The 27,697-nt window shown below is 49.5% G+C and overlaps 1 protein-coding gene across 1 annotated transcript in view; it reads right to left on the bottom strand.

The window, feature by feature from the left end:
- The window catches only part of LOC126535936 (transient-receptor-potential-like protein), a 285,391-nt gene that overhangs the window by 105,806 nt on the left and 151,888 nt on the right, over window positions 1–27,697 (bottom strand). The window contains exon 4 of the mRNA XM_050182797.3: window positions 15,339–15,691. Coding sequence (XP_050038754.2) covers window positions 15,339–15,691 — 353 coding nt within the window. The remainder of the gene's footprint in view (window positions 1–15,338; window positions 15,692–27,697) is intronic.

Below are 27,697 nucleotides of genomic sequence, written 5' to 3'. Positions count from 1 at the left end.
GGACGTAGTACGAGGACTTAGAAAGATACACTAGGACGAGGACGTAGAAAGAAAGATACACAGAGACAGCGCTTCACTTTCAAATATAGGTTTTTATTTTCGCACGCATCGATAAATATATACCATACGAGCGGAAATAAACGTGACAGCAATAAAGAACGTTCAGTGGTGCATTTCGATGAACCGTACACATGTGCAAGGCATGGTGAAAACATATACTGCAATGGTTACAAAGATAAACTGAGGAATCGTATCTCTTTTTCAAATAGCGACACTGATGGCTTGCTGATGCACATTTCCACTAATTTTACAATTTCGTAAGCCTCCACAACCTCCTTTGTCATCCTGCTATGAGCCCTATACAGAATCGAAGTACTTTCAAACATGGGTTTGCAGGAACAATCTTGGCAATGAATACCCAAATGACCCGAGGTTTCCCTAGTGACATTATATCGATGTTCTTTTGATCTCTCATTGATGCACTTGCCGGCTTAATCACAAGGGAGATTGTGACAAGGGAGATTGTGGAGGCCTACGAAATTGCAAAATTAGAGGAAAGGTGCGCGAGCAAGCCATCAGTGTCGCTATCTTAAAAATAGATACGATTCCTCGGTTTATCTTTGTAACCATTGCAGTATATGTTTTCACCATACCTTGCACACGTGTACGGTCCATCGAAATGCACCACTGAATGTTCTTTTTGGCTGTCGCGTTTGCTTCCGTTTGTACGGTATATATTTATCGATGCGTGCGAAAATAAAACCCTATAGTTGAAAGTGAAGCGCGCTCTCTGTATATCTGTTTCTTTCCACGTCTTCCTTGAGTCGCGCTTATACACTCTATCATGGATTCTAACCAACTAGCCCGCCAACGTGTTTCAAGCAAGAGTGGAAGCGGGAGAAGGACAGCCAGGCGCAAGCACTGCCAGAGGCGACAACTGCCCCTGAGAACGCGCCCCGCAAACGGGGAAGCGAGAGACACGGCTGAGAGTCATACAGCCACGCGACGCTGAGACGGAGGAGAGGAGTGCCGTGGATCACGCGCGAGGCGGCAAGGAGGGCCCGCCGCCTGCACCACGGCAGTGCCGCGACAGCGGGAGAAGGGACGGCGAGAGTGGAGTGGACGGTAGCGGCGTGATTCACCGCAATGGCGCTGCACGGAAGAAGGATGGATAAAGGCGAGACGATAAGCGAGAACACGTTATCCGGCTTTGGAGGTCGAGGGGAGAGCAAGACTCGCGCAGCGCGCGAGAGATGGCAGCAGGAGCGCGCACAGCTAGAGCAGCGCGTGACCTTGGTTACGACGCGGCCGACGGCGACGCGAAACGCGGAAACCGGCGCCAAAGAGCTGCGCTCAAAAAAATTACGATGTAAGGAACCTCGAACGCGATGACTGACGAAGCGCAAAAAAGAAGTATAAAGTAGGGAACACTGTCGCAATGACGGACGAAGCGCAAAAAAAATGCGAAGCAGGGGACAATGACGCAATGACGGACCGAAGTGCAAAATATATTACAATGTAGGGAACACGGGCGACATGAGGGATGAAGGGCAAAAATTAAAATTTGCAAAATAGGGAACATGGACGGACGGACGAAGCGCAACAACTTGCGCTATGTCAGTCTGCGTCCGCGTTGCCTTCATTCTAATCATTTTTGCCAGTGTAAGACTCAGTGCAACGTAATTATGAACGTGTACCAACTAGCTCGTTTCATTGCTTGCTCTTCATTTGGGCTAGTGAGCTTGAAAATCAACCGCACAGGCAAATAGAGAAGCAGGTAGTACACTAGGCACTGCAGTGGCGGTTAGAAATTAGTGGAAAGTAAGAGCTAAGTTCTAAGCTCTAATGTGAGACTTTCATCCTCGCCGAAGCGCTGTAGACTCAAGTGTTGATCCAGTTGCACATGTTGTGACAAGAAAAAAGAAAGAAGAAAAACTCAAGCGGAGTAACAGTAGCGACTTTTCAGAAATTTGCAGTGCTTCTGATACAGTCGGCAATGTGCATGTACTCTGCAGGCTACACGACCTGGATGTGACAGAATTATTGGCTGGATTGCAGATTTTTCTGTCACGTCGCAGCATTTTGTGCATGGCAAGCCAAAGCGCGGTGCACCTTTAGATTTCAAGCAAGGGGTGCCACAAGGAAATGTTTTAGACCAAATATTTTTCAATGCGCAGACTACGTGTTCTACCATCCTCATCTGTTCATATCTAAATCAATGCGGCTGACACCTGTTTGTGTGTATATAGGGCTCGAGCTGTGCTGAATTGCAGGTTCTACTTCAAGTGAGCACTGATATTACAACATACTTTTTGACTGTGAGCGGCATAGATATTTCGGGCGAGATATCTGCCGTGTTGCCTTCCACAAGAGGAGTAGTTAAACACTTGAGGCTCTTGAACCAGGCACTAGTGGCTGTTGTACGGTTTCACCGTCTTTCGGGAATAACAATGGACAAGACGCTTTCCTGGAACGCCCACACGTCACATGTTGAAGAGTATATGGAAACCGAAAACTCAACATACTACGATGCACCTCAATTACTATAAGGAACATCAGTTCTGAAGTATTCATGAAGTTTACACATCCCACTATTTCGTGAAGCGACAACATATTCCCTACATGTATATCACAATATTCGCGGTTTCTACGAAACATTACCCGGAACACGGTCGTGCAACGTATCACACAATGCGAGATCCGTGCAACGAATTAGGAAATCACTGCGCCTGCTGCGTAGACGGATTGCTTGGCCTGCCTTCATTGTATGTAGTAAGAACAACGCTGAAAAAAGTTTTTTTGAGAGCACTATTGATGGCGTTCTGCACATCCGTAAGCTGGAAGAGTCGCGAGATATCATTCCATGGTTTCCTAAATTCCAGCGAGCCGAAATGTAGACCGGTATATGTGCCCAGAAACTCTGGATGAGCAAGCCCATATAATGGTTGTATGCTCTGGACTTTTTCATAGCATATGGTTACTTTTTTTCAGGTAAGAGAACTTACATGATTTTGTGTCTTCCTTTGAGCGCTTTAACAAAATTGATGTGAAAATAGTGCTTTGAATTATATTTTGCTTTGTACAATCAGGTACGTCTCTCCGGTTAGAACTACGCAACCATTTTTCCTTTGGTTGTTTGTGCCCACCTTATGAACCAGTAAGTGTCCGGTGGCGGGGATAAAACTACCGCATCCGTGTCGGGCGTCCGACCCACTGGACAACTGCTGCGGTAACATGTGAACAAACGGAGCTTGCCCAAGTTAGCTATACAGCTACCTCTTTGTCTATAAATGGCTCATGAAAATTCTGCACACACATTACTTGACATCTTTATCGCCAGAAGAAAAGACAGATATAAGCTGAATATATGTCGCAAAATGTTTTGACGACAAAAACCACAGTGAAAGTTAAGATTACGAAGATCCAACGTCGTAAAACATTTCGATGCACCGTCATCCGTAGCTGTTTGTCCACTTTCATTGCGATAGCAATTATATGGACACTCCAGGCGTATTTCTTGCCGTCGCCGTGATGTTCTGTATAAAGTCGAAGGGCAATAACACCATCGCCGCGCCGCACGTCGAGTGCTCTATGTGCGAGTGAAAGCGCGCGAGGGAAGCTGGCGATCGCGGCTCAATCTGGCGCGCGCGAAGGTATAAAGCGGAGAGCAAACGCGCTGTCTTCGGTCGCGCAAAAGGCCGTGAGGGGAGAGGGGGAGGGAAGGGAGAAGGCGACTTAGACTCCGCAAACAAGTGCGTACTTTGCACGGCCGCGCACGGTCGCGCGCGCTGTATATCGAATGAGATCTGCAAACGGGTCCAACTTGTGCGCGCTGAGTTCTCGCCACCTTGCGCTGAAGCGGTAGACCACACGAAGGTCACTTCACTCGCTGCTGCTGCCGCACTTGCTCCCACCGGCGTTTCGACAGCGTGTCCGCGGTCATCGAGTGTAATGTGTTCACGTTTGCTTGTAAGCGCTGACCTCATGCTTGTTAATTCACTTAGTAAGCCAATGTTTCCAAGTTTATACAGCCGAAAAGAACTACTATCCTTCCTTCGTATAGCTCTCTACTAATTTGCTATCGCAATCGATGCTTCGCCTTTCGGCCGAAAGTGCGACTGTTTTTTGCAGTGACCTTTTATGGCTCATTACTGTGACTTGTTATGACCGCTTTCTTGCTATAACTTGATGTGGAGCTCGATGCCAAGCATAGAAACAGCTTCCACTCTTTAAACTGCTTTTGGGTGTTATATTGAAGTCATCTTTTAGGTGCCCCTTTGGGATCACTTCAAATATGACGATGCCAAAAATAACAGCCTCATGTCGGCTTCTACTGCAATCCTTTTGAGGCGATGAGACACTTGAACATTTCGTAGTAGTGCGAGCAACATGCATGTTGACTTATCTGTTTTTCTGCCTTTCACGTCTCACTATTATGACTGTGTGAGCAGTAAAAGTGTATCGTTGTTAGTATCTCTCTGTCCTGTTGCCTTCTTCACTTTCTTATGAATTGTGCGCTAAATAAGGCTTTTCCTTAACGAAAAGATGCCCCTCCCCTCCTTCCTCCCTTTACCTAATGTGACTTTTACCTAATGTCTTTTCGTCTCTCTCGTGTCCTCGTTTCCTAAACCAGCTGTCTTGATGTAATTAAAACTATTGCAGGACTTAGTGAGACAACAAATCACGACACATGAGCGCTCTAGTGTCGCGATTTCTTTTCTCGCTTATGCCCTCTCCCTTTGTCGCTTTGCGCAACAGCTTTAATTATATCACACCAACATGCCCATCGCGGTATTTCCCTTAATTACATTTCTGCTGTCCGGAATCATGAACCCTTACCAACGCAGCTTTTTATCGTTCTAAGTGCCACCACTTTGAACAAACGTGTTCTATCGCGACCAAAGTGCCGCCGCTTGACGGGCGGCAAGCCTTAGCCGGCCGTGAGGCTCCTTACCCCGTCGCGAATGCTTTCTCCAGAATGTCGCCGCGCATGCGCTTGGCAAGGCTCGTTGCCTGCACTCCGATCATGCGCCGACGGTTTTCCCGAGCCGTCATCGCCAGGGCGCCGCGCAACGCTCCAGGTCGCACCTCCCCCCCTGCGAGCTTTTGCTCTCAGTGCCCCCTCCTCGCCGCGCTCGTTTTGTTCCCTCTTTTTCTTGTCTGCATTCTTTAGGGCGACCTTTCGATCTCCAAACTCCTTTTGAGTGACGGGAAAATTGATGGACGCACCCTGGTAACCGAATATTTGTGCTCAAATCTGTGTCTTCTACAACGGGCCTGTCGGTAGCAGTTACCGCCTCATTTCCGACCTTTCCACTGCAACATGGCATGCGTAATGGTTTTAGAATTCCTTGTCACTGACATGAGATACCCAAAGGAATCTAAGAAAAATTTTCTTATACGCAATTAAATGACAATCAACAACGAAATTAAGAATGCGAGGTGAGTCGATACCTGCGAATGAACCAGATTTATTTCTTGTATTGCAGAGATAGAAAATATGAAATGAAAGGCAGAGAGGTTATTCAGTGCAACTGTCCTGTTCGCTATATTCAACTAGGAGAGGGCGAAAGAGCAAACAAGATAAATATAAAAGAAGATATGAAAAGTACCAGTCTGCATAAACACGATGAAGACGCCTTGACGCCTTACATCGATTACAGTCTCTCGTGCAATGCCTATGCTTAAATCACGCAGATTCAACGCAATGTTAGAATCTAAATGACGCCAAGCTTGCTTGAGTTAGCGAGGTAGCAGCAGTAGAGGACGAGCATGGCCTCTTTGCTTGTAGCTGTTGACTCAGCGACGCACAAGTAAATAAATCTGTTGGCTGTTTGCGTCATGAGTACGAAGGCGATGTGTGATGCTTCGCGAAGAAAGAGCGTTAAGTGATGTATTATTATTATTATTATTATTATTATTATTTGTTTTGAACACATATATACATTTAACAGGAAAGGGAAAGCGAGGAGCAAGCTGGCAACTGCCACCGGAAGGGGCACAACACCTGCCTACTCTTCAGAAGGGAGGCGACAGCAACACAGAAATGGAAGCTAGGAACGAGGGGAGGAAAAGGGAAAGAAAGATCAACAGGACAAATGTAAAAGAATGAAGTAAAACACACAGTACATATCACATACAGTAGGGCCGGTCACTACGCACAAAGACGCATACCTGACTACATTTAAGGCTTCATGCCCCTTGTGTCACAGTGGCACATTATTTCTAAATGATTGCCTTTCCGCCATCTTCAGTGTGGTCGTCATTCCTTCGTCGTCATGCGTGGGATGGGTGTAACCGAGTGCCGCTAGTTTATGTTGAGCGAGACGTTTTCCGGTGAAAAGGTGTCAAACTTGGTTGTGTGCTCTGTGTATTTGCATATTGTCGCTAAACAAGAACAGCTTTCTGCACGAACAGTGAAGAAAGCTTCGCTTATTCCCACAGCGCATGGGATCTGCATGTTTTCTTTCTCATTTCGTCCCTATATAAATGTGGCCGCCGCCGTCGGAAATGAGGCCTAGGACTTGACGCTCACAACGCCATAGAAACTGAGCCTAGACTAGACAGCTGCATCATAACGGAGGCGAGAAGTGACCCGCCGCGCAAGCTGATGCTTTTGTCAACACTGACCACAGCACAATGCAGTAGCAGCCAGAAAGCGGCACATTATGTTTGTCAATAGTACCCACAGAAAAGTCTCGATGAAACAGCAACGCTGCCTTGACTATGTAATAAGCGTCGATGTTCTAGTTCAACGACGACGAACCACTCCGTCGCTTGTACGTGCGTGCCGCTCGTTCGCAACGTTTCGCAAACGCCTCCCTTTCTTATTGGCCAACGTGTGCCGCATGCGCACCCAGCCACCGTCGCTCGCTGGCACCGCCGGCGTTCACCGAGGCGGTGCGGCAAAGCCAGCCACACAGTGCCGACTGCCGAGGAGCGCGAACAAGCCCCGAGCCGATGCAAGGACGAGTGCCCAGGAGTATTCAGAAAGGCACGCCCTAAACCTCTTAACAAATTTTGTTGGATCCCGGAAATTGTCTCGGCGTACTAATTTTCTAAATATTTTGTTTACCTTTTAATGAGCCTTGCAGGGGGCACACCGCAACACTGAGCACAGGTCTGCTGTTAAGACAGTTCCAGTGTGAACATTTTGAGCAGTGAGCGCTTGCGCACGTATTTCGGCCTCTGTGTGCGTGCGTGTGCGCGCCCGCAGAACATTGTAAACAGCCGGGCCCTCATTGGCGTCGCGATTGTTCGTCTCGGCTGCGGGACGTCGTGGGTTCGAAACCATGCTGCCGCCGGTCGCCCACCGCTTACCCAAATGGGCACAGACGGCCGCCAGCTCGACGCTCGGCTTTCTTTAGGAGTGAACTGTCCCGTGGAAAGAGCATGCAAATTTTGTCAAACGCAGTGGGCAAAACGAAATACCGCAATAGAAGGGTCTGGGCAGCTCCCACGGGCGGCAATTTCCTTTATGTGGCATCTCAAAGCACCTATGAGGTACGACGCTGTCGCAGTGGGATGGAACACCACTTTTCAAGCATTGAGGTCGCGCAATTACCGAGCACCAGACCATGCGAAGCGTGCTTGTACTTATTAATGCGTAAGCATTCTTTGGCGACTACCCAAAACGCGTAATTTACGAATACATTTAATCTTTATAATAGTCTAAATGTAGGTGATTAGTAGCTTTACAAGCGAGAAAGAACGATTTAATTCAAAAGAGAAAAACAAATTGATCCGAAAGGATACCCATAGGTATGCATAGGGCTCCATAGAAAATGCATGGGGTGCTTACAGTAGGGGTGGGCCAACTTAAAATTTGGGAATGGTCTAACTTAAGATTTGTAGATGAGTCAATTTGAGATTTGGGGGTGGGAAAACTTAATTTGGAGGTATGCTTATGCATGCTTAGACAACGCCAGTTGAGTTTCCGCATTCTTCTTTTTTTTTTTTTTTACCGGTGGGCTTTCGGTGTCAGTTCTCGTCTGCCTCACGCCGCCACCGCAACTGCACTGCATCAATGCCGTTCATGGTTGGACAAAAGGAGCCCACAAATCATGCCGAGAAATCTCAGTATGACCTGCTTTCAAGTTGCGCAACCACACAAGTCGCCGATCACAAGGCTGGGCGACATCTCTAGTTTAAGATATGATGGGATTTGGGCGGCATCGGCATTCGAACCCAGCACCTCCCACATAAGAGGACTACCACTAGGTCATCGCAGACAAGAAGGCTCGTATTTTTATGGTGGCTGGGCCCTGAGATCGTTAACGTTAGGGTTACGATACTTCTTAAAGCGAAATTGTGAGCGCAGCTCTATACGTGTTTTCCATCTGGCAATATGTTGGCTCGCGCGGACAATCTGCATCTGGCGCACGTTCCAAACGGAGCGAAGTGTGGCGCGACTGCCTCGCTTATCGGGCAATCGCGAGAGGCAGCGCGTGGCTGACCGGTGGGCACGATTCACAGGAGCCGCAGACGGACCTCCATTCATGCAGCGTTTCGGTTAACAGGCGACGCGTAGAGTGCCTCGATGCGCGCACCCCCGCGAACGGAACGCAGACGAGCGAGCGCATCGAGGCACCCTAACGACGCGCGCTAATCTGGCGCCATCTCGTAGCCATCGTCGCCGTAGTCCGTCTTGCGCGACATTGCGCTTTTCTTCTCGTGCTTTCGCCATACCCTCCTCCTCCACTTTTCTCCTGGCGCGCTTTTTGATCTCGCCCTCTTTCATCGCCCGCTGCGATCCGCGTTCGCTCTCGTATTTCTTTGTGCTCATTCGCTCGGTTGATGTGCTTGATGCGGACGCGTCCGCGCCGGCTCCCGCTTTCTCGCCAATTTAAATGTGCCTTTTGCCCAGTTTTGTGCCTTTTCTACTCGGAATCGGATTCTTGAAGTTCTTCTCTACCTAGGGAGATCCCATTTCGGCAAGTGTGTGACCTCTGGACCTTTTACGAGTGATTTCATTTCTCGCCGCCCCGCCTCGGGCTCTAAGCCTAACGGCGAGTACGGCCGCCGCCATTAACGCCCGTCTCGACTCCGACCAAGCCGCCGCCGATCCCAGACCTCCCCGCGCCCACCCCGGCTGCGGGGGCCTCCTGCGATCACTACAAACGAGCCTTCCACCCAAGAACGACCCTACAGCGATGGCATACGAAGTCAATGGCCAAGACATGAGCCCGGAAGACTTCACCGCAGACGCCGGGTGGACTATCGTGGCGCCGCGCCCGTCAGTAATCAAGACTGCGTTGAGCCAGTCCAACCTCGTAAACCACCAGCGAAAGGGAGGGAATACGAACGCAACCGTCTCAACAGCGAGAAACTCCTTGATCAAAGCAAGCAGGATGCCCGCGCTGCCCCAAGTCGTGATTCGCATACGTGGCGGTATCAACATAGCCAAGGTAGGCCAACTTACGGTCACCAAAGCAATTTGCATGGCTGCTTGCATTGAACCTAACGAGCGAAGCGAGGACACGATATGCCCCAATTTGAAGCAGAACATTATGGTGGTCAGCACACCGTCCGAAGCGAACGCAGCAAAATACCTCAGGATCCGCAGCATTTCCATAGGAGAGCAAACGTTTGAAACCACTGCATATAGGACGGCGCCGCACGAAACGTGCAAAGGCGTTATAAGAGGGGTTCCGCTCGATGAGACGCATGACTCCATAAACCGCAAGATCGTCAACCCACGTAACCCGCTCGCTCTGGCGGCAAAGAAAATCAAGGAAACTGGCACGGTCATCATTGCCTTCGACGGCTTTCGAGTCCCGAACTATGTCAGATACGACAATGCCCTGATCAAGTGTTCTCTTTACCGCAAGCAGATCGCCATGTGTGCGGCAGACTCGGCCATCGTGCGGACGTATGCCCCTCGCCCGACGACGCAATTTGCAAAGGCTGTGTACTAGCTAATCCTAACGTAGATCAAGTGTGCACCTCAATCAAGTGTGCGCTCTGCGAGGGAAATCACGTCACGGCAAGCAAGGAATGCACGAACCGCTTCCAACTCCCTTACGTCGTCCGAAGAAGACGAGTGGAAAGAAGAATCGCAGCAAACGTAAGCAAAAGCACCACGAGATCAGGACCAATCGCCCTGAGTCAGCGCGACTTCCCGCCGCTCAAGAACGCCGAGTGTTGCGCCATCAACGACAACGTGGCCGCCAACGCAGATGCTCGCTTGTCCGGCGAGCGGGGCCGCTCGAGATCGAGGAACCGCGGTCGCCTGTCGTCACGATCGCGAGGACGCTCCAGGAACCCGAGCCAGAGATCCTCGTCAAGGATACGATTCGCCCCCAGCCCACGAGTTGGCGGTGATGACCGGTTGACGTAGGCCCAACGAGTTCAGCAGCACCAACAACAGGAGCGACAAGAACAGCAGCAGCAACAGCAGGCCGCCAGCCAGGTGAGTCCGATGGCACGGCCAGAGCAGGTAGAAATAGGAAATACGATTAAAAGACTAGAACACGTAAACAAAGAGTTAAGGCAAACAATCACACAACTCGTCGAGGAAATCAGACAACTCAAAACGCCACCACCCTCCGACTCTAATCAAACCGAAGCCACATCAGAACCCATGGTAGTAGAAGTACCGGTCGCGGAATCCACGCGCAATTCGTATAAGAGAAAAGCCGTGACCAACACACATCCATCGAGCACGGACAGCGACATTAAGGAAATCAAGGAACTACTCGGCGGGCTTGCAACTACCGTCGCGTCACTGAAGGAAGGGCAAGACAAACTTGCGATGACTGTAGGGACCCTCAATGAAAGTTACGACAGTATAACGCTACAAATCAACTACATGATGGAGACGATCAACATCCATGGTGCAAGGCTCAACACGCTAGAAATGGCATACCACCCGTCTGTGACGTCACAGTCTACTATCACCAAGCTATCTCGGGCGTTGTCGCTCGACAGACAAAGCAACAACGGGGCCTCACAAAGGCCACCCGACGCCAACAACAAAGATGGCTGTGCAAACTGAAACGTTTCGCCTTCGGCAATGGAATTTTAGGGGCTACGTCCGCAAAAAGGCGCCCCTGCAACAATACATTCGAGCCAAGAAGGACAAACCCCAAGTCATTCTCCTACAAGAGACAAATACCGCTACACCCTCGCTATCCGGCTATGACGTGACCGCAACGACACCGCAACACAAATGTAGAGGTATCGCCACGTTGGTCAGCAACAAGCTAGCCCACACGACACACAAAATTAATCACGACCGCAGCAATTGCGAATTCATTCTCACGGAAGTCTTCCCTAGAGCCAAGAACGCCAAGAGCATATTCATCCTAAACGTTTACAGCAGCCCCAAGCACAGATCACAAAAATTTAGGCAAATACTCCAGCTCGCCCGCAACCGCGCCAGCGACAACCCCATGACCGTGGCCGGGGACTTCAACGCCCCTAACACGGCCTGGGGATACGTCGCCAGCAGAGCCAAGGGCAAGGACTTATTAAACGACGCCGATGAGCTTGACCTAACGCTCATCACAAAGTCCGAATACCCCACAAGAACGGGCAACTCGGTCAACCGCGACACAACGCCAGATCTCACTTTCGTCCGCAACGTTCCAAACTATCAGTGGAACAACCTCTTCGAGAATCTGGGCAGCGATCATCACATTGTTGAGACAACTATTGACACCCCATCCAGAGAACCAAGAAAAATGACTTACGTCGACTGGGACAAGTTCCGCGAGTTCAGACACGAACGCCGAACAGGCAAAGAATCAATGGAACAATGGACGTCGCAACTAAAGCCGACATTAAGGCAGCCACGAAGGAAATAGAGACAGACCTCCCCGTTCAAAGCATGGACAGCCGACTGGCTCACATGCTAGAAGCCAAACAATCGCTCACCAGGAGACGGAAAGAACAAAGACACAATCGACGGCTGAGAAAAAGAATTTCTTGCCTCAACCGGCTGATTGCAGAATATTGCACGCAACTATCTAACGAGCAATGGAACGAGGTGTGCGCCGCCGCGGACGGCCGCATCAACAGCGGGACGACGTGGCACCTGCTCAAACATCTTTTAGACAGAACCAGAACCAAAAAGGACCAGGGTCGTACGCTGAACAGGATCATGCACGAGGAACTCAAAATTACCACGGAAAATGAGCTCATTGACCGTCTCACCGACAAGTACATCCCGCTGGCCAAAAATGCTAGAGGCACGACCGCCGAAGCATATCGCGGCAAAGCCAACCCAGAGCTAGATCGGGACTTCTCAACCGAAGAGATACGCACGGCGCTTCAGAACCTAAACAGCAAGTCAGCGCCGGGGCCGGACGGCGTAACAAGACACTTAGAAACCTCGACGAAACCTCAATCGAAACCCTCACAGAGGAAATCCACAAAATCTGGAGGAACGGAGCACTACCCGAAGAATGGAAAACGGCCCTCATCATGCTCATCCCAAAGCCTGGCAAGGCGCCCAACATCAATAACCTCAGGCCTATCTCGCTGACGTCTTGCGTCGGCAAGGTAGCCGAGCACGCGGTCCTAAACAGGTTCTCGAAACATCTCCAAGAAAAATATATCTACCCCGCAGCAATGATCGGCTTTAGACCCGGGCTATCCACCCAAGACGCCATGAAGCTCCTCAAGCATGAGATCATTGATGCAGACACGAGAGACGCGAGAGTAATCCTAGGGCTAGACCTCGAAAAGGCATTCGATAATTTATCACATGACTACATACTCGACACGACCTCCAACCTCGACCTCGGCACGAGACTCTACGCTCATATAAAATCGTTCCTGAGCGGCAGAACGGCCACCTTCCGTCTAGGGGAAATCAAGTCCCAGAAATACAAACTCGGCGGCAAGGGCACCCCGCAAGGTTCTGTCATCTCTCCGACGCTTTTTAACCTTGCGCTGGCCGGCCTAGGCAAGATATTGGATCAAATCGAGAACGTCAAATACACGATATACGCAGATGACGTAGCGCTCTGGGTCCCCGGAGGTAGCCTGGGATCAATTGAAAGCGCTCTGCAGCAAGCGATCGACGCGATCGAGGAATACCTCGCTCCCACGGGCCTGCGATGTTCGCCTGCGAAGTCGGAGCTCCTCGTCTACAAACCATCGAGAAGCGGTCCCAAGCCAAAGAAGGAAATCAGAGACACACACTCCATTACTCTCAGAACAAAAGGTAGAGGAACCATTGCACACGTAAGCAAAATCAGAGTCCTTGGGATTCTCATTGAGAGGAACGGCTCAAACGCCGCGACAGTAGAGAAGATCGTGACAAAGTCGAATAATGCCTTGAATCTCATACGACGCGTAGCAAACAGACAACACGGCCTTAAGGAAGAAAATCTCCTCAAGCTAACACACGCCTTTGCGCTATGCCACTTCACCTACGAGGCGGCCATGCACAGATGGAAGGTAGCGGAGAAGAACAAACTCAATGTACAACTGAGGAAGCTAGTCAAACTAGCGCTGGGCATCCCCAAGGACACCGAGACAGAGCTCCTGCTGCAATTGGGAGTACACAATACACTTGAAGAAATCGCCGAAGCTCAAGAACGGGCTCAATGGACAAGACACTCTGGAACCAAACCGGGTAGAGAAATCCTAGCCAAACTAGGTCATGACACCACAGTAATGGAGAATCTATATCAAAGCGTTCTGACTGACACACGCAACTCCTACACGGTTCTCCCACTCCCGCGTAACATGAACCCCGCGCACCATCATCCCAGAAGGCTGGCACGCGGATCGTTCTTCCTGCGCGAAATACGTGATAAGAAGATCCTAGCCTGTTTCGTAGACGCGGCACAGTACCCGACCAGGAAGGCCTTCGTTGCCACCACGATCAATAAGCAAGGTCAAGTCACAAACGCTCTCACAGTCAAGACCCACAAGTCCGAGATAGCAGAACAGGTCGCCATCGCACTCGCGCTCACAGACCCGACCACCACCCACGTCTACAGCGATTCACGCTCGGCCGTCAAAGCCTTTCAGAAAGGAGCAGTTGCAAGCCAAGCACTACAAATACTCAATAGATCCGCACCGCTGCAGCATCACACCATCTGCTGGTTCCCGGCACACCTCAGAGAGATCGAGGACGCCCCTCGCAGTCTCAATGAGATGGCTCACAGGAGCACGCGAGACCTAACCCTCCGCGACGCCACCTACTCTGGTCGTGACCATCCCAGCGAGAATCGGGACCCTCCCTCCACATACAACGAGATCACAAAGCACTTCTATCCTATTTAGACCGCAGAATATACAGCACACCTCACAATAAGCTCACCAGGCCTCAAGCCCTCACGTTCAGAATGCTTCAAACACGTACCCCACGCAGAACAGACTACATCACCACATGCATGCCCTATACAAAATATCATATTGTGAAAATTGCCATAGCACACTAGACGTACATCACTTGCTCTGGCCGTGTGGTCGGACCCACGCAAACAAGGATCAAGACTCCGCCAGGCTACAAGAAGCATTACGCAGCACGGACCAGGCGGAGGAGCTCTGGGCTGTCCAGCGAGCCCACGATGCGGCCAGGGAGTTACAACTCCCGGTCCCAACGTGGGAGTAGCCCGCTCTATAGGACCTTGCGCCCCATAGCTCGCAGGACCTTTCATTAAAGTTATTCCATCCATCCATTCGCTCGGTTACGAAGTACGACGAAGACGCTCGTCGCAAGAGCGGGTGCCCAGGATCTGCGCTCTAATAATTGTGCAGATCCGACCCACATTTCGGAATCTGAGAAGCGGAGCTTCCGTTAAGCGTGTAAATCAATGCCGAGCAACTGATTACATTCTGCAGAGCGTTTTGAATCTTAGCAATTTTCTGTCTGTCAGGGAAGTCGGTCAAGGCGCCAAAACTCCCACCACAAGACCGACCGCGCGTTATATTGTCTCCGGGACTGCCGCATTTGCTATAAAACTGTATCCAAGGTCGGCGCGCCGACTATAGTACGGGTCGATCCTGGGGATAGTGCGACAGTAAACTGCACTTTACTGGGCGAGTTATTGACTGAGAAGATGCACTAAACGCCAAACTCAGGAAAGTAGGCATAGAAAGGTTCGCTCAAATGAATGATTTGTGCTCTTGATGACGTATATTTGTTGCAGTGAGGAAATATATAGGTATCATTCGATTTATCACTGAGTAATTCAGTAGACCAGCATAAAGGACAGCTGTAAGAATGGTAATGAAGACGACAGTGCTGTCCTTCGTGTGAGCTACCCGGCCAGGCAACGCGGCCAGGGAAGTCCGGGAGGACTCGCAAAAGATAGCGTCGCTTCAGAAACGCGCCCGTCGTGGCGTCACACTGACTGACGGACGCCGAAACACGGTACCTTGAAGGCGGTGAGTATGGGGTCCTCGCTGGTGAGCGACATCCAGGCTGGCGAGGCGAGCGCCCGGAAGGCGTGTATGCGCCGCAGCGAGTGACGCAGCGAGTCCCGCCGGGTGTCCTCGCAGCATCGGCGGCACGAGCAGGACAGCGCGTGCGGCCGCTCGATGCCAGCGCCCCGGGACAGCAGCAGCTGCAGGATCTCGAACTGGTTGCAGTGCGCGGCCAGGATGACCGGCGAGATGTCGGCCGAGTAGTCGGAGCTCTCCTGCGCCTGGCTCCGCGCCCAGCCGCTGGCGAGCATCTCGGCCGTGATGCTGGGGTGGTCGATCAGCATCTCCACGATTTTGTACACGCCTGCAGCGAAGGACGTCGGGCTCTACTACCTATAGGGTCGCACCGAGTCGTCGCCCAGCGAAGCTCGATTCGCGTGGTTTGGCTCGAATCGCTCATTACGTGCGCTGCTTGGTGGACACGAGGCTGAAAGAAGAGCCTCGATTGTCTCCTAAACAACGATTACGGCGGTTCCCTGCGAACGTTGCGATTTGGCTTCTGTGGGAGGGTCTTGCTCGCAATCTCTGACAAATATCCGGGTCGAGAGCGCCGACCACAAAGCCGATGAGTAAAGGTTTTTGGATCAGCAACAAAACCGCCGCGTGGAATCTGCTTGGTTGATTGTTCCTCAATGATATGGCGCAACCCACACTGGGCGATTGATCGTGAATCAGGCGATATGAGGGTTTAGATTAAAAATTCAGGAAATAAACTAAAGGTAGATTAGTAACTGAAGATTGTGATATTACATATTAACTGTTACAGATATGAAGTCTGTATAATTACATATTACATTAAATGAATGTGAACAAGAAGAAAAGAAAATTAACTTTTAGCATGCAATTGATTTTGTATAGCCTCGAAAATTGCAGATGGCATCAGAAACGTTCCTCTGGTTAAAGCACAGTTCGGTAGCACCAAAGGGAAGTACCACCGGAATAGTCAAGCTCGAGCCAAGATTTTGAAGTGTCCGTTCAAAAAGCTTTCCCATTGAATTTGTCGTTTTTCAGTGGAGCACCATATATATTTTTGCAAGAAAAATCTAGATGCGGGAAATCAGAGGCAAATAATGAAGTTTTTGCAATGGTATTTGCAGTAGCAAATTTTCCGAATCGCACCACTGAAACGAGCGCCGAAGTTGGTAAAATAGGGATAGCTGGAGTATCAGAGGATGCTACTGCGAGCGCACCAGCATAACAATTTCAGGCTAAACGTTTGTGACCTGGCAACCACATAAAACGAACGATGCGTAAATATCTCAGGACGACATAATATAACGATTTTAAGGCAACTGATAAATTGGGTCTGGTAAGCGAATAAATAACAGAGAATTGGTTAGAATGAACTCAATTTACGTAAATTTAGCACAACTGCCAATAACACAGTCTAAAATATAGGCCTTTAGTCAGGTAGGTGAAAGGAAGAATATAAAGTCAGAGATTGTGGTATAATGTCTACACCTGCCTCCTCTTCCCAGACGGAACCAGCAGTCGCTTTCACGGTTTTGATTTATATGTGCGGAAGGTGATCACCCAAAACATCAGTTAGGTATTAATAGGGCAAATGTTTAGCACTATTCGGAAAGATGTCACTAGATTGAATATTAGCGACTGGAACAGAGCTGCCAAATAAGGCTACCTCACGGAGGTCAGCTTGCAATGGGCCCAAGACTGTTTGCATAAGAACGATATGTGGGTAACGTAAGCGAAAGCGCTAATGGTGGTAAAAAATGATGCGGATCGACTCTACAATAAAATACATATTGTGACCTCCTGTGTGGCGATGCATAGATATCCAGGAATGTTCTGTCCTGAAAAGGACACAGAACCACTTTAGAAAAGAAGGCTGGGACGCTTCTCCATATAAGATAGTGTTTGTGCCAAATTTAGGTAGCCCAAAATATAAACTTAATGACTGCTTTGAGAAGTAGAGTCCGAATTTGTAAGAAGGTCCGCCAGAGAAGAAAACGCAGCCGAACTTTAATTTCCGGCGAACATAGGAGGGATGACGAGGAGGAAAGAAAGGAGAGAAGGCAGGGATGTTAACCAGAAATGCGTCTGGTTGGCTACGCCACTCTGAGGGATGGAAAAGAGGAAATAGAAAGATGAGATAGAGAGATGGAGGGGAGGGAGGAAAGTCGTGGTGAGCTCGCTCACGCCCACGGAGGGCCTGAATAAACCGAAGGCGTTAACATTGGCGAGTCACCCTCAAGAAAGACAAAAGTGCCGTCAACATAGATACAGTAAATGATAACGAGGACATCCCGGTGACTTTTGTTAAGTTTACGCAGCATTCCCATTGGATGTGCGTGTTCCCTTACATGTAATATACGCTATGAGCGCAGTCGAGTTAACATTTTCGGTGTATATAACAACGAAAATGTCAAGGGACCCTGAAGCTCCTTTTGAACGTAGTAAGGAAACACTGCCGATCTGCCAACGAGGCTACTGTAAACATGTGGGTAAAATATTATTGCACTGCATACAGAAGAGAATTTACAATCTCGAGTCGAAAGCAGTGAAAAATATCTTGCTCTCGCTTCCGCATTGTCGTCATGCCGCATCATTGCAAGCAGATGAACTTACAGCAGCTATTGTCTGATTTAGTGACCGCCGAGAACATTCTCAGTAATACAATTATTGCTCATTTGAGTTAAAAAGTGAAAAATATGCATGTGTGTGATCTCAGAAAGTCTGAACAAGAATGCAGAAACTCCACTGGAGTTGTCTTAGTATGCGTAAGCATATTCCCAAATTTCCGTTGGCCTACCCCCAAATTTAGGTTGGCGCACATCCCAATTCAGTTGGCCCCCTCCCAAATTTCAGTTGGCCCATCTCCAAATTTCCGCTGGCCCACCTCCAAATTTCAACTTGACCCAACCCCATGTTTCAGTTGGCCTACCCCTACTATAATATTTCCCATGCATTTTTTATGGAGCCCTATGTATCCCTTTTGTGCATTCTCTCGGATCATTTCTTTTCTTTTTTGGATAAAATTATTCCTTGTCGTTAATAAAGCTACCAATCATCTACATTTTGACTATTACAACGATTAAATGTTTCCACTTCACAAATTAAGCATTTTTGAACAGATGCAAGCCATTACGCTTCTCGCATGACTTTTTGCGTGACGGAGCTGGGGTAGTCGCCAAAGAAAACCGTTTCATCTTTGCACTGCCGGTCTTTGCACTGCGCGTTGTTGCGTCTCCTGCGCGTGGCGGCCGAGATGAAAAGCGTAGCGTAGATACCACGGCCGCCACGGGGTGCCGCCACTATCACTCTCGCATAAAACCCCTTAAACTTCGTAAAGTAGTGCCACGCTTTGAAGAATGCCACCTCCTCCTCGCGCGCTCTGGCCGAGGCCGCGTCGCTATTGGCCTAATAGCATCACGTGTGCCCTCGCGCCGTGCATCAGCGCCATTTTTCTCGAGAAGCACCTACGGAGTGGCGAGGAGCTCATGTTGGCGCCGTCGCTACGCTCGAGCAGTGTAGGCGGCGCCACGGGCGAGGAGGGAGCGTGAAAGAGAGGAGAAACGAGGAGGAGTGAAGGCGGAAGAAGAGAGTGTCACTACTTCGCGAAGTTTAAGGGGTTTTACTCTCGCAGTCATCCCGTCTCAGACTAGAGCTTCGTTATAGTAAAGTGTGCGCCACAGCGAACAATTCTGATGAGAAGGGAACATGAACAAATGATGTTGTAAGCGGAGGTATATCGAACGTACAAGAAACGTCGCATGACAAGGCATAATTGTTTTGAACATTCACGATGTCTATAACACGCTCAAAACAAGAACACGCAGGTTCTTCAGTCTATTTGTACAAGACAGAAATTCGTTGTATAGACAGCTTCACGTTCCCTCATTTTTTGGCGGTACAGACCACGTTCAATTGTTACAGGTCATTTGCGCACAGCGAAGGAGGCACCCGGCATGGCGGCCAAGAGGACGGTCGGCAAGGCGCTCCTGTTGTTTATCCGCCATCTTGGTTCTAGCCACTCCCTGTGTACTATATATGAATACATTTTCTCTTATTTTTGCCTACTCGTTATCCGCTCATTATTCCGTCACAATATTTTGCAGGCTGTCTTTATGCTTCACACGCTTGCCTCAGCACAGAGTTTGTCATTAGCTGATATATCCTTTATTTATTATTAACTTTTGTTTTTCGTTAAATAATTTGTTCGCAAGTCTGTGGTTGTCTTTATCTGCAGTTACTGAAGTTTACTAGCTATATTAGTGGTATAGCAACGCGCTGAGTTTCCTTGCAACTCAAGCCGGCGAAATACTGATCCTTGTCGCATCTGTGATCCGCGTCCCCGTGCTGTCTCTGTTCGGGTGGCATAGCGGCGACGTTCTGGGGCAGCACGCCATGGTTTTCGCTCTGCAGTCTCTTCTGCTCTAGTGGTTCTTCTTAGAGCCATCTTAGACTACTGAAGAGGCTGCCGCGCTGTTGGTCTTATATTGAAACGAGGAAGCCGGGAACGAGTAATTGAGTATTTAATTTTCACAAGTTTGCATTGTTTGACGCAGGAGATATTTTCTGCGTTGTCTTCTTTTAGTAGCCTGTGTCCCCCTGTTGTTCACAGCGGTGCGATGGTGTAAAAGCTCATGCGCCATCTGATGACACGCAACTTTCTTTAGTAATGCTTACGCGAGAGAACCTACAAAGTATTCATACCCTAGCAAATCGTGTAGAGGTTGTCGAAAACAAAGTCGCCATCAAAATTAAGAACAAAGCTAGCCAGCCACAACAAATGGACACGACTACGCACCCTTCGGCGCCAATAAATTCCTCCCAAAACCATCATGGCTAACACGACACGGGATACTTTAGAATTTTGGCAGTGGGATTGCGCTAGCTACGCGAAACGCAAATCCTCGCTGCAACAGTACCTCAAAATTCAACCCCAAAGGCCGCACGTAATACTATTACAGGAAACCCTGTGCGAAACCCTTACGCTCTCAGGGTACTGCACCGTCTCAAAAAGAGGAGAGAACGCCAGGAGAGGCATCGCCACGCTCGTTAGTAGAAAATTCGCGCACATCGTTCACGACGTCCTACCAAAAAACAGTCGCATCGAGGCGATCCTAATCGAGCTCGTACCTAACCGATTCTTAAAACAAAGTGTTTTTGTACTAAACGTCTACAGTTCCCCCGCGCACTACAACCAATCCTTCCACGCGATCCTCACTAAAGCCACGTCCATTGGCAGAAACTCACCGCTCATTATCGCTGGTGACTTCAACGCCCCCCACACGTCGTGGGGTTACCCCACAATCAAGCCTAGCGGCAACAACCTCTCGCGCGCAATAGACGACCTGTCCCTCACCCTGGTAACGGACTACAGGTTCCCCACTAGATTGGGTACGTCGACGCAGCGCGATACTACGCCGGACCTCACGTTACTCCGAAATGTTGCAAACTACACATGGACGAACACGCAAGAGAACCTGGGCAGCGATCACTTCGTCATACGCACAGAAATACCGAACACGACGGCCCCACCCCGATCTTTCACCCTCACAGACTGGGATACCTTCAGTAAGTTACGGAAGGAAGATACGAATACGTATGACTCCTTCGCAGAACTCCTCTCTGCGATAAAGGGCGACGTAACCAGAGCCACGAAAACCATAGAGACGGAACTGGAAGTCCCAAGGGTTGACCCTCACCTCGCACACTTACTCGAGACCAAGGCTTCGATACTTGCGCGATGGAGAAAGCAACGTCTCAACAGACGCCTGCGCAAACGCATCGCGATCCTCAACCGAGACATAGACGAATACTGTACGGAGCTCACAAGACTCCAATGGCACGAACTCTGTTCGGCAGTCGACGGCCGCATGTGGACAGGAGGTAAGTGGAACCTCCTGAAACGCATGTTAGACGACAGCCAAACGAAGGATAATCAAAGTCACGCGCTAGACCGACTTCTACCCTCACATAAAGGGAAAGGGGGAACGGAAGAGTCCTTCCTGGAAGAAATTGCCAAACGGTACCTTCCGCTAGGCGTCGCTCACCCCAACGATTACCCGATCATAAAGTGCGAAACCACTCCCGAACTAGACGCTGCGTTCACGGAAGCAGAAGTCCGAGAGGCGTTACACAACCTAAACAGCAGGTCTGCTTCAGGACCCGACGGTGTAACCAACCGACTGTTGCGTAACTTAGACGACCAAGCCGTTACATTACTCACGAAAGACATCAACCACGTGTGGGAAACAGGAGAGGTACCAACGCAATGGCGCACTGCCACGGTGGTCCTCATCCCAAAACCCGGCAAACCACTTAACCTCGACAATTTACGACCCATCTCTCTTACGTCATGCGTGGGTAAAGTAGCCGAGCACGTAATTCAAAACCGAGTGTCACGCTACATTGAGGAACACGAACTCCTCCCACACAACATGATAGGGTTTCGACCCCACCTATCCACCCAAGACGTAATGTTACTCCTAAAGAGACAGATCTTCGACGTTAAAACAAGAGACGTTCGAGGCATCCTCGCCCGCGATCTCACGAAAGCATTCGATACCGTCTCGCACCGCTTCGTACTGGAGTCTGTGGCAGGCCTCGGCCTCGGCCAGAGATTCAGGAGTACGTACGCTCCTTCCTAAAAGACAGAGAAGCCCGACTGCGAGTCTCGCAACTTAAGTCGGACCCCTACACGCTGGGCTCCGTCGGAACACCACAAGGCTCAGTCATCTCTCCATTACTATTTAATATAGTGATGAAGGGACTCGCAGGCAAACTACGACACATCCCAAACGTAAACTGCACTCTATACGCAGATGACATTACCATCTGGAGCCCGGGAAGCTCCCTGGGAGACATGGAGCAGGCATTACAGTCTGCCCTAGATGCCACGGAAGAGTACCTATTAAACACAGGAATGAAACTATCCTCAAAGAAATCGGAACTATTACTATTTCGCAAGTCTTGCCAAGGAGTCCGCTACCTAACACCTCTAGACGAACTTCCGCTCGCACTCAACACAAGAGACGGACAACAGATACCGCGAGTCAACCACATACGCATTCTTGGGCTCCTAATCGAATCCACCGGATACCACGGACACACGATCAAACACTTAACCGCCAAAAGCGAAAACATGATCAGACTCATACACAGAGTCTCGGGGCGCAGGAAGGGTCTCTGCGAAGATAACCTGCGCGTGTACCACGCGTTCCTTATGAGTCACATTAATTACGTCGCCTCTTCCCACAACTGGACGAAAATAGAAAAGACGAAGCTAAACACACTCATGTGCAAGAGCATCAAACAGGTCTTGGGAATTCCACAAAGAGCAAGTACAGCAAAGGTTGACCAGCTAGGCATGCACAACAACATCGACGAAGTGATCGAGGCTCAGACTATGGCGCAAATACTCCGCCTATCCTCGTCCAAAGCCGGTAGGCTAATCCTAAATGAAGCCAATGTCTCCCCTTCTCCCTATCTCGAGCACGCGGTTACCCTACCGAGCGAAATTAGAGACAAATACACAGTCTCACCGTTTCCCAGAAACGTCCACCCACAACACAACGTGGGTAGGCGCCGGGCCCGCGCCCGCGCGATCCTCGACCGCATCGACGTGGATCGTGAAGCCACCGCATTTGTGGACGCGGCCCAGTACGGCAGCACATCCACTTTCGCAATAGCGGTCGTGGACGGCAACGGAACGCTACGATCATCCGCATCGGTTAAAACGAGCACCAGCGCTAAAGCAGAACAAATAGCCGTAGACATCGCCACGGCAGACCCCACATTTACTTACGTCTACACGGGCTCGCGTGCCGCAATTCGGGCCTACGAATGCGGCAACGTATCTAAAGAAGCGGCGCGTATACTACTAGCTAGCTCAAAAGAGAGCAAAAGGTGCCTCTCCTGGTTCCCCGCTCACATGGGGAAAGACATTCACCCGCAAAAAGCTAACCTCGATGAAACGGCCCACGACCGCGCGCGAGAACTTGCCCGCCGCGACGGTCCCACGGCCTCCGAGGGGCTGGACATTCAGTTTAATGACCCGCTGCTCACTTACCAAGAAATCACCTCCCACTATCGGAAAGGTAGAAGCAAATTCCCGCTCCCACACGCCAAACTCGAACGCGCGCAGGCGGCCGCGTTTCGAATGCTACGAACGGACTCGTATCCGTCACGAGGCTATACTAAGTCACTATAACTCAGAAATTCCGGCAAATTGCCCAGACTGCCCAAAACTTTATTGCTCACTCTCGCACATGCTATGGAAATGTACCGCGCTACCAAAGGGCCCTCTCTCCAGTGAGCCCGAATGGGAAGAAGCCCTCAAAAGCCCGGACCTCCAACTCCAACTCAAGGCCGTCCAGAGGGCCCAAGAACTGGCGGAGCGTCACCACGTTCCCGTCCCGACTTGGGCGTCGCCTACGGTTTCTGCCGGAGGAGTTCCCCGCGTGGGATCTCCAACGGATTGAAACTCCTCAGGGCTTCAATAAAGTTCTTGACGGACGCGAGGATGATGATGATTTCTAATTACACTCCCTTTACATTTGGCTCACGACATATAGTCATCTAGTTTGGGTGAGCTAATCAGGTTTTACTACCTCTATATTGCAGTCAGGCATTTTGCATTTCTCTACTTTATCTTGCGATGCTACCTATGTCTGCAACTATCCTAGCTTCATCTACATATACTGTTATAGCTGGTACCGGTTGTCACGGGGACGGGGTTTCGGCGACCTTCAACAGCGTCGGCTTGGAGCTTGAACCAGATTGACCATCGGAGAGGGTCCGTCCGGCAGGGAAGACGAGATGACGTAAAAACAAATAGCAGAAGTTTAATGCATCATTACGGGTGAGCGGTGCGCTCCAAGACAACAGGTACAACAACGCTCAGTGTGCACGCATGGGCAGAGATGTCCACGTGGCATCTCGCTGGCCTTCTTATACGCTACACCATCCGGGCATTCTCTCTTGCTCCCTGGTAGAGGACCTTGTCGGCACACTGGTCAACCCACACAGAGGAATGCGGAGAAAAGCCACTCTCTGGCGTAGAGGTGGTGGACGGAGGACAGAGGAGAGTAGGTTTTGCGCTGGTGCATAATGCACACACCCGATGGGCAAGTCTTTCCATGTTGACGAGCTTGACAATTAGGCACGTCGTGTCTCAGGCGCCTGGCATTCGTTCCATTCATCGCCACACACAGTGAACCGTAACAGTAGCCTGCTTTTCCCACTTATGCTTTAAACGTGCCATCGTTATGTGCACCACTGACCAGCTAAGGTTCCCGTCAGATTTGAAGCATAGCGTTCTAAAGTCTCCTACTGTTCTGGCTCGTTGAAGATATTGGCGTATCATTACAATCGTGCTAAGTCTTCTCCAATTTTTTCTGCAGCAGACGCATGTCTCATCCTGTTGCGAATATTTGCTCTAGTATGTGTTTGTACTCGGGCAGCCAGCTCAGGCCTAAAAAAACAAACAGGGCACTGCTCTTTCTGTTGCCATTCCTTCTGATTTCTTGCTTGTCGTCTCAGTAAAACTGCACGGACCTTCTATTCTTTACATTAGGATTCCGGGTTGTCTACTAGTAATTCCAATTACCCTGTGCTTGGGTGCCAAACTTTCTTGACCTCCGCCTTCATTCCGTGCCCACTCTTTTGAGGTACAGATAATTGTGCCCTTAAGCCGCCCTTTTTTTTTTTTAGTCCAAGCTCCTCATTCTTTCTTTAAAACTAATTTTGCTTAGCGTTTCCCTGACTACAAAGGACGCCAGACACATGTCTCCCTGCACTGTCTCATTTGTGCTTTCACCATAGGCCCCCATTGGCAAACAGCCAATAGGCCCACCGACCTCTGGTTAACTTCGACTCGCGGCAAGATCGCCGACCTTATGCACAAAACGGAGTTTGAGCACGTTCCTTTACAAATTCCTCGCCTACACCTCATGTTTATTGTAGCGTCAAAGAGCTCCATGTTTACTTGCTACTGCCATTCCACTTCCATCTTATCTTTATTTTTTCCTGGTGGGGGTCTGAGCAGGTATTTCCTTTGTTTATTTCTATAGCTGATTGTTTATGTTGTTCAACTATAAGTCTGAATTGCTGTTGAATCGATACCCATGATTTATTCCTCGTTGTTTCACGAAACACCATATTTCCCAATTTCTTTGCGCTAAAATTAAGACCAAAACTATCAGCCACAGTTGCAGTGCCACGTATCGGGCACCGGTGAAGACGCTGCAAAGAGCCTGTTGTTCATGATGAAAATGAGGATGATGGGAACATTCTTTTTGAAATAGGGTTGTGACACGCGCCACCATGGCCATTATTTTAACGTTTCTAATGTATCTAAATTTTTAAATAGCCTTATGCGGTCTCGCTGCACAATTTATCAGGTTCCTGCGAAGGTGCCGCTGCAAGGCCGGACGTCAAGCCAGCAGCCAGATTTAGGCGAGTTGTTGGGGGGTATGAGAAAACGCTATCACATTAAAAATGTCACCAAAATGTTGCATTTCACGTGCTTACGAGTCAGCTATGTTTTATCTGTAGTATCACGCATCATCAGCGCATATATAAAACGAAACTCGTCTAGCGTACCGAAGTACTAGTTCCAAGTTAAAGCTATACTCTAGCAGATATGTAACTTCATGAAACCTACGGAAGCTGTATATAACGTAAGATTACAAATGGCAATGTTACTGAACGAACTAATACAGGTGAAACATATTAAGACATCACATTTTATGGGCCAGTTCCTGCAATGGAGCGTCGGCGTGACCGAGCGAACAAGCAGCAAAGGGTGAAAGAGCGAACGCGAAGCGCAGCGGGGGATGAAGGACGGCGATAACGAAGAGAGCGCGAGGAGTAAAGCGGAGGAGGGTGCAGCGGAAGCATGAGGAGGAAAGCGGAGAGTACGGAGAAAGAGTGAGGAGGAAAGTGAAGTGCCACAGGAGACGTGCTTCACGGCGGCGAGTAGGCATGCGGCCAGCACGTCCACCGATATAACGAGACAAAGCGGTGACCTTAGGACCCACTGCGCATGCGCTACTTCGTCTGCGCCGCCGCCTCTAGAGTATGCGCTCCACGCAAGCCACACGTTCTCATGTTCAAGCTTTCTTTCTGAACAATGCGACGCAATCAGTGGAAATGCTTCGTCTGCCGCTGCTGTTAAACGAGCTGTCTGAGCAGAGGTTCAGCGCCACCGCCGAGAGGACCGTGTCATTTAGAATCATATTATTTACCACAATATAACACGAATTCAAAAACTTCGACAGCAGCGCTCACAATTCGCATTAAAGAGTATCGTAATCGTCGGTGATTTTTGACAAGAGTGGTGAAATAATGCACTCTAATTCGAGGCTGCTGGTTTAAGTGAATTATTCATTATGCTCTTGCTTGCTCTGCAAAAAAAGCTGTTTTTGATATTTAGTCAAAGCCGTTATGAACGTTATGATAACAGACAACTGCGGTATAGTCTGGCTATTTAAATATGTTCTTGTGAGTAGCCACGCCATTGAAACAATTATGCAATTTTTCGTGTATGTAGACTGGCGAGCTGAGTACTGGAGACCAACGGCAGCCACAATCCTTTTCTTCTTCGCAGCTAGAGGCGTGCACGATGAAACCACGCCTACGTGCAGGTGTTCGACCAATGAAATATATTGGAGCAATTCCACCTCGCCGAACTGCGCTAGTTGGAATTAAAATTTTTTTGCCGATGACGTGGCCTCCAAATGTTGTTCGTGAGTGTACATCCGCATCTTTAACTCCATCGAGTAAGTTATTTGCCTAATATTGTTACGTGTAGCTGATGTACAAGTCTATTTACAATATATTTACGCGTAGACAAACGGTGGCAAGGATGGCGACGCTATATCAAGCGGTGGCCACGTCGTCTTCTTTCTCCTCAGTGCAGCCACACTGTGGCGGCTGTTCCGTAGCAATATCATCGAATGCCTATGTGTAGCCTTATCTGCAAATAAACGCGCATACTGACTTTTCTGTCGTGTGAAGTATTCAAATACGTATTATATACAAATAATTTGCATTGTTTTGTGGATACTTCTATACAGGTGTCTATACTATACTAAAGGGGTCACGAAAGGCGTTTCAAACTAATCACAAAATGGACTCGTTACTCGTTAATAAAGGACGTCGTCTCACGAACCTCATGCCGGAAGAATTCTCTCGAATTGAACTGTTAGGGGAGTTATCCCACCAATACCCGGCTTTCTCTTCTTTTTGTCTCTGCTAGAGCGCCGGAAGCTACACAGCGGAGAAACCAAGATCCCCCGGCCACAGAAGTTGAGTGTCGCTGGAGGCGGGCTTCACGGCGAAA

The sequence above is a fragment of the Dermacentor andersoni genome, chromosome 4 (genome assembly GCF_023375885.2).
Source record: "Dermacentor andersoni chromosome 4, qqDerAnde1_hic_scaffold, whole genome shotgun sequence".
NCBI classification, from domain to species: Eukaryota; Metazoa; Arthropoda; class Arachnida; order Ixodida; family Ixodidae; genus Dermacentor; species Dermacentor andersoni.
The sequence above is the reverse complement of the archived record's forward strand: the minus strand, read 5'-3'. Positions and strand labels throughout refer to the sequence as shown.